The sequence below is a fragment of the Vitis vinifera genome, chromosome 12, assembly GCF_030704535.1.
Source record: "Vitis vinifera cultivar Pinot Noir 40024 chromosome 12, ASM3070453v1".
Lineage (NCBI taxonomy): Eukaryota > Viridiplantae > Streptophyta > Magnoliopsida > Vitales > Vitaceae > Vitis > Vitis vinifera.
The window spans coordinates 2940000-2950834 of NC_081816.1; the positions used below are offsets into that span (position 1 = coordinate 2940000).

Below are 10835 nucleotides of genomic sequence, written 5' to 3' on the forward strand. Positions count from 1 at the left end.
TAGGGTTAGGGCTCAATGGCATTCGGGACGGGGCGGGGATGGGATTATTAATTTTTTTGTTAACGGGGATGGGAACCAATCAACCTGCCCCGAAACAGGTTTGAGCCGGGGATGGGAAATAACTGTATAATCGGGTGCGGGAATGGGATGGGAATGACCCGTCCCAAACCCGCCCCGTTGCCATTCCTAGTAACGGGGTGTTTGATGGGATTTTGGGTTGTAGGAAATGGACATTTAGGCTTAACTGGGTAATGGATAAATGATAAAATTTTGGGTTTATATGAATAAATGAGTAATAGGTATTTGGATTTATATGGAATAAATAGAATATAAATATTATAATAAAAATGGAAATGTATGTAAGTAAAAAAGGAAATTGATAACAAATTTGTAAAAACAATTTTTTTAATAAAAATAAAAGTAATGAAAATTTTCTTTAATAATTATTTTATTTTGAATAAGAAAAATAAAACTATTTTTTTGAAAGTTGATTTATTGTTTAAAAGGGTTGTGCTTTTTAATTATTGAAAATACACTATAAAATTTACAAACTAATCATAAAAAAATAATTTTAATTATTTTGTCTTTTATATTTGAGAATAAAACATATTTTTATCTAGCAAGTTGCAATTGCAAATTTTTATACCAATTATTAAAAATTTGTATTGAATATAAAAGTCAAAATAATAATATTTTAATATGAAATGAGTATTAGTATTGGTATTCAACAATTGGATCATAAGTTAAATAATAGGTAATTGGACCATGATCATTTTAAGAAAATTGTTTTTTTTTTTAAAATTTTTTATGAAGTTAAAATTATATAAGATTTTAATTTAATTATATTTTATATAAAATTTAAAATAATTTATTTGAACATAATTATACTACCCATATAAATTCAATTTGTTTTTTTTAGCATAAAATGATGTTAGTAAATTAATAATTACTTATATCAACCTTCAAAAAAGTTATGATTAATATTTTTAAAATTATCATTAATTAAATTTAGCATCAAGTAAATAAATAAAGAGTTTTCAATTCTAATATTATTATAGATCAGTCCAAACACATACTTTTATCACTATTTAAATAATGTTACATATGATAAAATATTACTTTCTTTATTTTTTTAGGCTATTTAATAGTATTTATTTTTATAATAATTTTTATACTTTAGTCACATTTTTTTTTTAAAAGCTTTTAAACTATCATATTTTGCATATTGCCCAAAATCACTGACTTGTGATTTTGAGCCATGAATCAATTTCTTTCCTTATATACCATTAATTACAAGATGGAATGTTCTTGGAGAGAAACAATCTTGGCCCATAGTTGTTGAGCACAAGGTCTGGAGAGGCCCTTGGACAACGCATCAAGAAGTTAGGTCCATTAAGAGGGTGTAGAAAACATGTAGGTTTCCCTTAGAGACTTGATCACAAAATGAAAATAAATCGTTACGTGTTGCATTGTGAATGAAAAACTAGACTAGTAGAAAGATAAGTACTGATACCTACATTACTGTAGTATATTATCAAAGTTGGCACCCATATTTTTGTAGTATATTATTAGAGGTGCTCGTAAAGGGATGCTATGTTCTTAAAGATTTGGAACCTAATTAAGTTTGGTGGTGATGGTAGCAATTGCATGACACTTTGCTTTCATAGAAAATTGGCAACAACTCCTTGAAATCTTTAGTTTTTTTCTCAACCTTTTACCATTTTATTAATATAATTATAGAAAATAATTTTAATTTGATGTTGGTATAAAGATAGTTATAATATTGAATTGAATTAAAAGTACAATATACCTTTTTTTAAACATCAATTGGTTTATAGATATGATGACAAAAAGAAGTGGTTACAGAGAAATGTTATAAGTTACAATAAAAAGAATTATAAGTTAATGCTATAAACATTAAAGGACTAAAATGTTTTCCCTATAGACCTAAGATAGGTGTTGATGGGTCACCTATCTCAGGAAGGGTTAAAATCACAAGAATTGCAATATTTGAAATCTACCTTAGGAAATGTGTCATTTTCAAAATGATTAAGGAGCTAAGTTTAGAAGCATACATGGATGTTGATTGGAATGAATTAATGGTAGATAGAAGATTAACATCATGTTACTATACTTTCTTGGGTGGCAATCAAGTGACACGAAGAAGCAAAAAACAAGTATTAGTGGTTAGATCAAGTGTAAAAGCAAAGTTCAAGATCATGACATAAGAGATTTGTTAGCTATTATGGCTAAAAATAGTTCTTAAAGATTTGAAAGTCAAGTGGGCATGAACCAGGAAACCATATTGTGACAAAGTCCACAATCAACATTGCTTATAATCTTATACAACATGTTTGCATTAAGTACATGTGGAATCTGGTACAACTTGTTTGCATAAAGCATGTGGAAGTAGACATATAATGAAAAGAAAAGTTAGATAGTGGTCTAATTTGTATTCCATATGTCTCAGCGCAACATCTACTCACTAGCTTGAGGAAAAGTGTTGATGAATCACTATGGATTTGTTGAAGGATAAAATTCATATGAAACTGTAATCGTATACTTTAGTGAAATTGTATCTTTTCTCCTTCTTTCCTAAGTTTTTAACATGATAGTTGGTGAGTCTTGATTTCTAGGAACTAATCCTAATTTTGTGTAAAGGTAGATTCATAAATTAGCTAAATCTCTTTGTATAAATATTGTATTCTTCCTATTCATTAATATAATTGAGATTCAATTTGTCCACATGTTAAATACTTCACATTTCTCCTTAAAAAATACACTTAAGTTTTTTTTTTTTAAATCATCAATAAAGAGTAAAAGATGTTCGTTCTCATAATAAGGAGTTTGGATGAATTGGGCCATATATACCTGCATGAATGAGTTGTAGAGGCTTATTTGTTATGTAGTTATTTCTTTGGAAAACTTTTTCAAACATATTTTTCAAATAAGAATCCTTCACATAATTGATCTTGGTGACTTGTAGAGGACAACCTTTTGCCATTCTTTTCTTGCTCAATAATTTCAATCCTCCAAAACTCAAATGTTCAAATCTTAAATGTCACATCTAAGAGAAATCATTGACATAATATTTTAGACATTTTATAACATCATTTTGAATGTTTACCAAAAACATTTCATTCTTTGTCACGGGCACATTAGCAATCAAATTGGCATATTGATCTCTTACTTGGAGACTTCGATTTAGTTGCACCCAAACTTAATATATTATTTTTCATGTTAGGTACATAGTAGACATTTGAAATAAATTGATGTCTTCAATCTCTCAAACAAATCAATTCCTTATCTTTGCCTTAATTTTACCAGAATTTTGAATGAATCTCTAAAAGTAACAATCATTTTTTTTTATTCATCAAGCTCCACAAACATATTTTTGAATCCACAATTGTGATTGTTTTCGATGTCAAGATATGATGTATTTGTTTCCTAACTTTCTCCTTTATATGTCAATAATAAAGTAAGTTTTCTTGCTTGATCTTTCTTTTCAATATAGTTAGTCTTCTTTTCCATATTGTTAGTAACACGTCACATTCATAAGTATAATGACCAATTTTAATTTTTTTTATTAATTTTTTATTTTTTTATTATTTTTTTACTGTTTGAGCATTGAATTTAAGTTTATTATATTTTTCCCTTTTATTTTGCTTTGAGCTGGCCCTCCTCATGATGAATATGAATTTTGACTTATTCCTTCATTATTTGATGAATTTAAAACACCTCTTCCTTTATTTCCTAAATATTAAAGTTTTTTCATCACATGAATGCCATTTAAACTTTCATCATTTTTTTTAATAAATTCACAATCGCTAATACAATTGAAAAATAATTGGAGATTGATGAGTTTGTTTCTTTCATATTTAAACTTTGAAGTTCTCTTCTGTGTTTTTGAAAATGAGCTTTCTTATCTTTTCAACTCCTTTATGTGTGTTTTGTAATATTTTTCATGTTTCTTTGGTGATGGTTATGCTTGAAATATATATTCTTAAAGGTATCTTCATCCATTGCTTGATATACGTGGTAAGAGCATTTTTGTCCATCTTTTGAATATCTTTAAAAAAATTCTTTGATTTTGGAATTAAGTGGTTTCATTTTGTAGCTCCCTATAGCCTTTCTTTATGACCTCTCCTGCATCTCCCAAGCCACATAGTTTAAAATAATAATTATTGTTTTCCATTACTCCAATTCAACTATTACACAACCTCTTATTTATGGATACACACTAACAAAAGAGGAACACCTATTAAAAAAATATGTAAACTTTGAATGGCTCAAACTTATCTACATTAACTAAATCAACCACCCAAAATAAACATATAATTATAATTGAGTTTTATAAACTAAATCAAATTCTAATTTTTTAGAAACTTCCCAATTCAAGTGTACTTTTCCAACATTGTTGAACAAAGAGTTCAAAAAGGCATTGGGAGAAGATGTATGGGATTGGAAAGGAAATCGGTCTTCTATGAAAGTTACACGACAAGATGTGTAAATTTTATGAGTGAAAAGATTAATTAAGAGTCCGTTTAGTAGTAATTTTATAAAGCCCTTTTAACATTTCTAATATTTGAAATTTTTTATAATTCAAATGTTAGAAATGCTGAAAATGTTTTCTAAAATAACTCACAAACGCACTCTAAGTTAGCAAAAAGCACTACGGTGGGTGAGTAACCAAGGTACAAGGTATGGATTTTGGATCTAGTTTAGGTATTTGTTGACTAGGTAAAGAGGCAATTAACCCAAGAGACACATAAATGTACATATGTGCACGTATGATCAAGCTTTTGCTTCTCCAGCTAATTTTTGAATCTTATGATTCTTATCTCATTCAAATCATGTAGAAGTTGTAGATTGAGGAAGCAATATCATGCATGGAGATCAGTGGGCATAAATCATTAGTAGTTTATAATAACTGAGGCACAAATATTGTCATTCTCTTAGTGGCAAAGGGTTTAACACAGTGCACTTTGTCTAACCCAGAATGGTCTCATCTAATACAACAAATACACTGTTGCAACCCAGAATTTGAGATGGATATCACCTTGAACATATGATCATGAAGTTCTCGGAAGTCATGAACTAGCTAGATGCTGAATTGCATGCAAGAAATAAAATAGCAGTTAAGTTGGATTCTAGTTTCTTCATGATACTTTATATTTCTTGTACTACCAACATTTCAGTACTCAAATTATAATTTCATCCGTAATCGAATGTGATGCCATTCTTGACTTTGCCTGTTAATTCAACTAAGTAGTCATGATCAAAAGAACTTGAAACTCTTCTTCCTTTTTTTTTGGGTAAAGTTCAATAAGTTAAGGCATGACATGGTGTAATTGATAAGTCTAATACAGGCGCTAGATGAATGAAAAGTCAAGATTAGTATGTTGGAAAATTCAATGAACAATTTTTTCCGATATTATGTATGAATAAAATCACTAATCATAATGGAAGGAATTGTCTCTTCAATGGTGCATACTTCAAATATCAGAGATTTATATATCTTGCATCAGAGCTTTACAACAAAAACCAAAATTCATGAAAATGTCATAGCGAAAGGTATGTGCTGTCTCAGTGATCTCAGTGCATGTCCTCAAAACATCATTAATTTCCGAAAATTATTCTCCAGATGCCGGTTATTTGCATGATGTGGATCAAGGAGACAGTAACGAGTGGTACCTGCAGTCAGATACAAGATCTTGGAACAACAGGTTCAGATTCTTTTACCAAGTACAATAGAAGAAACTTCATTACAGGAGCTGAGGAGTAAAACGCACCATTCAGCTTGGGGACTTATTGAAGTGGAAGCAAGTAGTATTTTTAAGCTAGCACATGGAAGTATAACTAAATGGTGACTGAATAAAAAAGCTGGCCATTAATTCAGTTTTGCCTATCATGGGCATCGTATTCTCATCGAAGGCATGGTTTTTCCCTTTTTCCCCAGACAACTTGAGGATCAAAAGTTAATTAACTTCAAATTTACACTTGGGCATTAAACAGTTTGCTCCTGCAACTTTGGAGCTTAGCCCATTAAGCAAAAGTTTAATTTCCTATTTTCTAGCTTTCTCTGAAATTAGCGAGAGACCTTAGGGACTTGTTGGTATACTGTATATCTTCTCCATATCAATTTCCTCCTTCATATGAATTAATGTTATCTAAATTGTAAGTGAAAGTTATGATTCCTTGCGTTGCTTCAGGTACATATGCATTGGTGAATGGGCATGAATTGATGCTTAATCAAAATGACAAGCAGTTAAGTATCCAAGGTGTGGTTGATGGTAAGTAGCACTTTAACCTTTATGGTTGTACTTTATAAGAATTCAAACAAGAAAGAGAAATGAAATAAAGAGTAGGAGAAAATGCAGGTATGAAGGAGAGACAGAAAATTACAAAGTACTATTATTCAAATACAGCAAGCAACAGTTTTACCATGAAACCCTCAATGCTATCAAGAGTTATGATTTAATAAGAGATTAAAAGTTCCCAAATATGGCAAACAAAATGGGGACACCTAACAACAGCATGCTGCGATCAAGCCCCTTGATTATAGCTATTTGCGAAGAGAAAAGCCATTATCAAAGTAGAACTTCAACTTCAATAAAATTTTCCATCTAATGATCTTCTCCATTCAAACATTCGGCATATGATCCTGCAGGGAAAACCATCAGTTTAGAATGTTATTAAATTTCGTAGCATAAACTGTTCTAGGTGCAGGAATTAATTTCGATATCCCTTCAGAGAAATTTGTCTCCAGTACCCTTAGAGTAAAATTGATACTAGCATAAAGACATCTAAGTCTGATATCATCAGTATTATTGAAATATTCTAAAGTTCTCTTTCATGAACATAATAAGATGAAATACATTTGTTCCAAGAACAACTCAAGAGATTTTGGGATGATTCCATTCCATGTAGCAATCACAATACCCATTGGTCTGTAAACAAGTAAAAATTAGGGGAATAAAGAAAGCCATTTTGAAGCAGGACCTTAATATATATTTGGGACTAAGGCCTTGTTGCATCTTTAATTATACAGAGAACCAACATGATATGCAAGAAAGATTACTTAAGTGCAAGAAATCTGACTGCTTTTCTACTAATTATTTGATCAGAGTTGGAAGAGCAGACCAGCAATAATAGAAACAACATATAAATCAGAGATAAGTCAATCAGGGTATAGGTGAAAGTAATAAGGTGAGTGTCAGATGATATTAAACTGCTAGCTAGAACATTCAGCCAAAAAAAAAAAAAAACAGACATGAAATTAATATCGACTTAAATTTGGAATTAGCAGATGGTGTTGATGAATGGAATATGTTCTTATAACAATAAATTCAAGATCTACATTAGATCTTCAATAAGTGATTACACAATTATTCATGTTGCCGTCCAGGCATATTCTCCTGCTAACCAGTTTCTGAATTTCAAACATTGTACCCTTAGGCCATGATACTGCAGGTTCACAAAAGAGGCGTATCCACCGGATGCATGTTTCCCTCCTGCCTAGGTGTCAATACCTGTTGGTCCTACCACTATTCTATTATGTTCTCAAGCAATAATGTTCCTTTTATGTTGTACCAAGTATTTTTCTCCCTAGGAAAATCAAGTAAAACCAACATCGCAGTTTTAGTTTCAAGAGCCGAGAGAGGGGAGGTGAGAGGATCTCAAAGATAGTGAAGAGTCATCTTCATTTTTACAGAAGCGCATAAATGTTGCAATTTTATGTATTTTCTATGTTAATTTCTTTACTTCTGGAAGGGAGTTCCAATGCAGAAGCATCTAGCTAGCTAGCTAAAATGGCGAAAATTCATGATGACATCCAAGAGGATTTTACAAGAAAGAATCCACTCTCGGTCCTAGATGTTCAATCTATCAACTTAAAATTTAAAATGCAAAAGCTATATATGAGCACTCTTCTCAATTACTGTTGGCTACATAAAGCCTTAATGCCACCTGTGGGGTTGATTAATATGAATCCTTTCATGCTATTAACCTTTATTTACTAGTATAATATGATATTAATCCCATCAATATTCTAACCTTCTCATTGTCTTGCCACTTCTCTGTGCTAGTACCCTCTATGATCTTCAATGTACATGGTCAAACTATCTTCCCGACTCTCCCGTATGTTGTCTCTAACACAAGTTGCCTCACCACTGATTTCATCTTCTCATTCTAGTACCCTCTATGATCTTCACTTCATGGTCAAACTGTCTTCCCGACTTTCCCGAATGTTGTCTCTAACACAAGTTGCCTCACCACTGGTTTCATCTTCTTAGTACAATATCTTTTTCTCCCATTGCTTTTCATTTAACAAGTGTGGTTTCAAGGAATATAATTTTTTATTGAAACTAGATAGAAAATATGGATGAATGGTTAATAAGAACATGTGAAGTAATAGGGCGTTGAACAAAGTAGGAATAAGAATACAAGAAATGAAATGTGTGCCTGAAGTACCAGCTGATCAGCCATTCAATCACCACCAAAAGAAAAAAAAGGAGAGAGATAGAGAGAGAATTCCAAAGCATCCAATACATACAAACCAAATAATTGTGGAATAATGCGAAAATAATATAAGAACTAATATAAGCAATGTAGTTAACCTGCAAAGGACAAATACAAATGAATGAGAAAACATAGTTTCAAAACTGCCCTTGTGTAAATACCTTCTGAGCTAATTGAGTAATGAACAGTGGGGTATTAGCTGAAATGGGGGCACTGTAAGCATATGCAAAAGCAAGATATTGAATATTAAGACTTCGGTTTCTCGTACAAATGACAGATTTCTTACTATGATTCTGTGATTTATAATAATATAAAGAAGAAAAGGCATCCTAAAAAGCATGCATGGCCTTGTGATATTGATTTAGGAGATCTGAAAGAGACCTTAATTTTAATTTAGTTATTTGTTTAATTATTTGTAAACATTCCAAAGTGCGGTAGATTATTTCTCGAATGCCCCATCCATTGGGGCACAAAATCTGTAGAATCCTGAAAAGCCAAAACTTGTGAAAAGGGGACATGCAGGTTGGGATTATTTTAATTGGGACTACAAACAGTCTTTTTGGCATGAGAGAGAGGAAAAGAGACAACTTCCCAATGATAATGTCAGTTGGTTTTTGAATCTGCAGACGCCAATCTCTAGGTTTTCTGTCTGAAGATGTCAAGAAGACAATATTGTCACCGTTGTGTTCGAAGTCTTCGACAGTAAACTATGATGAATTGAAGTCACTGACTGCATTATTCACAATCTCAGTGTGAATATCCGTAAATAGGGTTGTAGGGAACTAGTTCTAGGGTTTAGTATCAAGAACATGAGATTTCCTAAAGTTCCAACCATATGCCAGGACTGTTTATTTCTTCTTATCGTCTTTTGGGGTTTTCAAATTGAATTTAAGGCAGTAACAGGCATCCTTAAAATCACATAGATTTGGCCCCATAGGATTTACTTATAGTTAATTTGTTATTTGGTCTGTCTGTAATATCACGAAGTTGGGTTCTATGCAAAGATGAGACAATTAACCATCTAGGCAAAATCAAAGAACCTGAATCATTTCTATTGGGAACTTACCATTTTCCAAAACAGCCATAGCAATCAAGAGAACTGCCCTGAAGAAGTCGATTCACCAGCCTTCTTCTTTTTCTTCTTGTATGGAATCCCCCTTGCCTTAGACTGACACTCCCTCACCTCTCGAAGATAAATCCGGATCGCGCCACTGGCAAAAGGATTGGTCTCTGGTGAGCCACCATTTTCCTCGTAAGCAGCTCGAAGCCTCCCAACCAGTGCATCAAGGCTGCCCCAAGCCTGTCTCAGTGGGCAAGTGCAAGGAGCTGGCGGCTCGGGCTGTCCAAAAAACATACATCCTTGGAGGTGAACTTTAGTCTTTCCAAACTGATCCAGATATCGAAGGAAGTCAAGCACATGGTTGCAATTGCACTGTGACAGTGGAACTGGGGGCCTCTGGTTCTTCAAGTACTGGCCAAAGGTGTTCCAGTCTCGCCGCTTCTGCGACTCATATCGGCTTGGTGTCACCGACTGCTGATCACCTGGGGATCTCGATGACCCTTCTGCCAAATCTTTTCCTCTTTCACTGGACATCACTGCCAACGATGAAGACTGATTAATCTTATTTGCTAAATAAGGCAAAAATGTTGGAGGTTGAGGTAAAAGGAACAGGAGAATGGAGTGGAGGAAGATGCAGATCACATCGTGGCCCTACTGAGTTGACATGCCATGGGCCATATGCAGTTGCTTTCCATTCCCTCTTTTCTCCATCTTTCATTTTATTCTCCTTTTTTAATAGTGCCATTAACATTAACAATAAGTTTCCCCAGTAGCTCACAATTATTGGAGGCCTTTTGTCAACATAACCCTTATCATTAATTAAAGCCTAATCCCTATTATTGTGATAACCTCGTCATTTAGTAGTCGGTGCAACTCGACTATGTCACCCACTAGGATGCTTTGTAATGGCTGGATGCCACAATATATAGATTTATATATGTATGTGATCATATATGATACTAGAAACTGTTAGATATAAAATAACAGGAAAATAATAGGTTTTTTCAGCGGAGTCATCATCATTATTATTAGTAGTAACAAGTAACAGTGATAGTATTTGAAGTAGCGATAGCAGTTAAATCTGGGCTCTTAGACCTGATATATTTGACCCTTGAATGGTAGATATGAATGAGATCTACCCTTAAAGATTTTTCTGTTGCTGTTCTGCTTGTCTTTGTCAAGGACTACAAGAATGTGTATTCAAGCCCAAGAGCATTAAGACATGCCAATGTTACCCATGAAGCCGCCTATTTAT

General features: G+C 32.7%; 1 protein-coding gene across 1 annotated transcript; it reads right to left on the reverse strand.

The window, feature by feature from the left end:
- Window positions 1–6383: 6383 nt before the first annotated feature.
- LOC100266079 (protein LIGHT-DEPENDENT SHORT HYPOCOTYLS 10) lies at window positions 6384–10303 on the reverse strand. Its single transcript, XM_002280630.4, has 2 exons — window positions 9587–10303; window positions 6384–6664 (listed from the first exon to the last, which is right to left on the reverse strand). The coding sequence occupies exon 1, from the start codon at window positions 10112–10114 to the stop codon at window positions 9611–9613; it is 504 nt and encodes a 167-aa protein (XP_002280666.1). The 5' UTR covers window positions 10115–10303; the 3' UTR covers window positions 6384–6664; window positions 9587–9610.
- Between the last annotated feature and the right edge of the window lie 532 nt (window positions 10304–10835).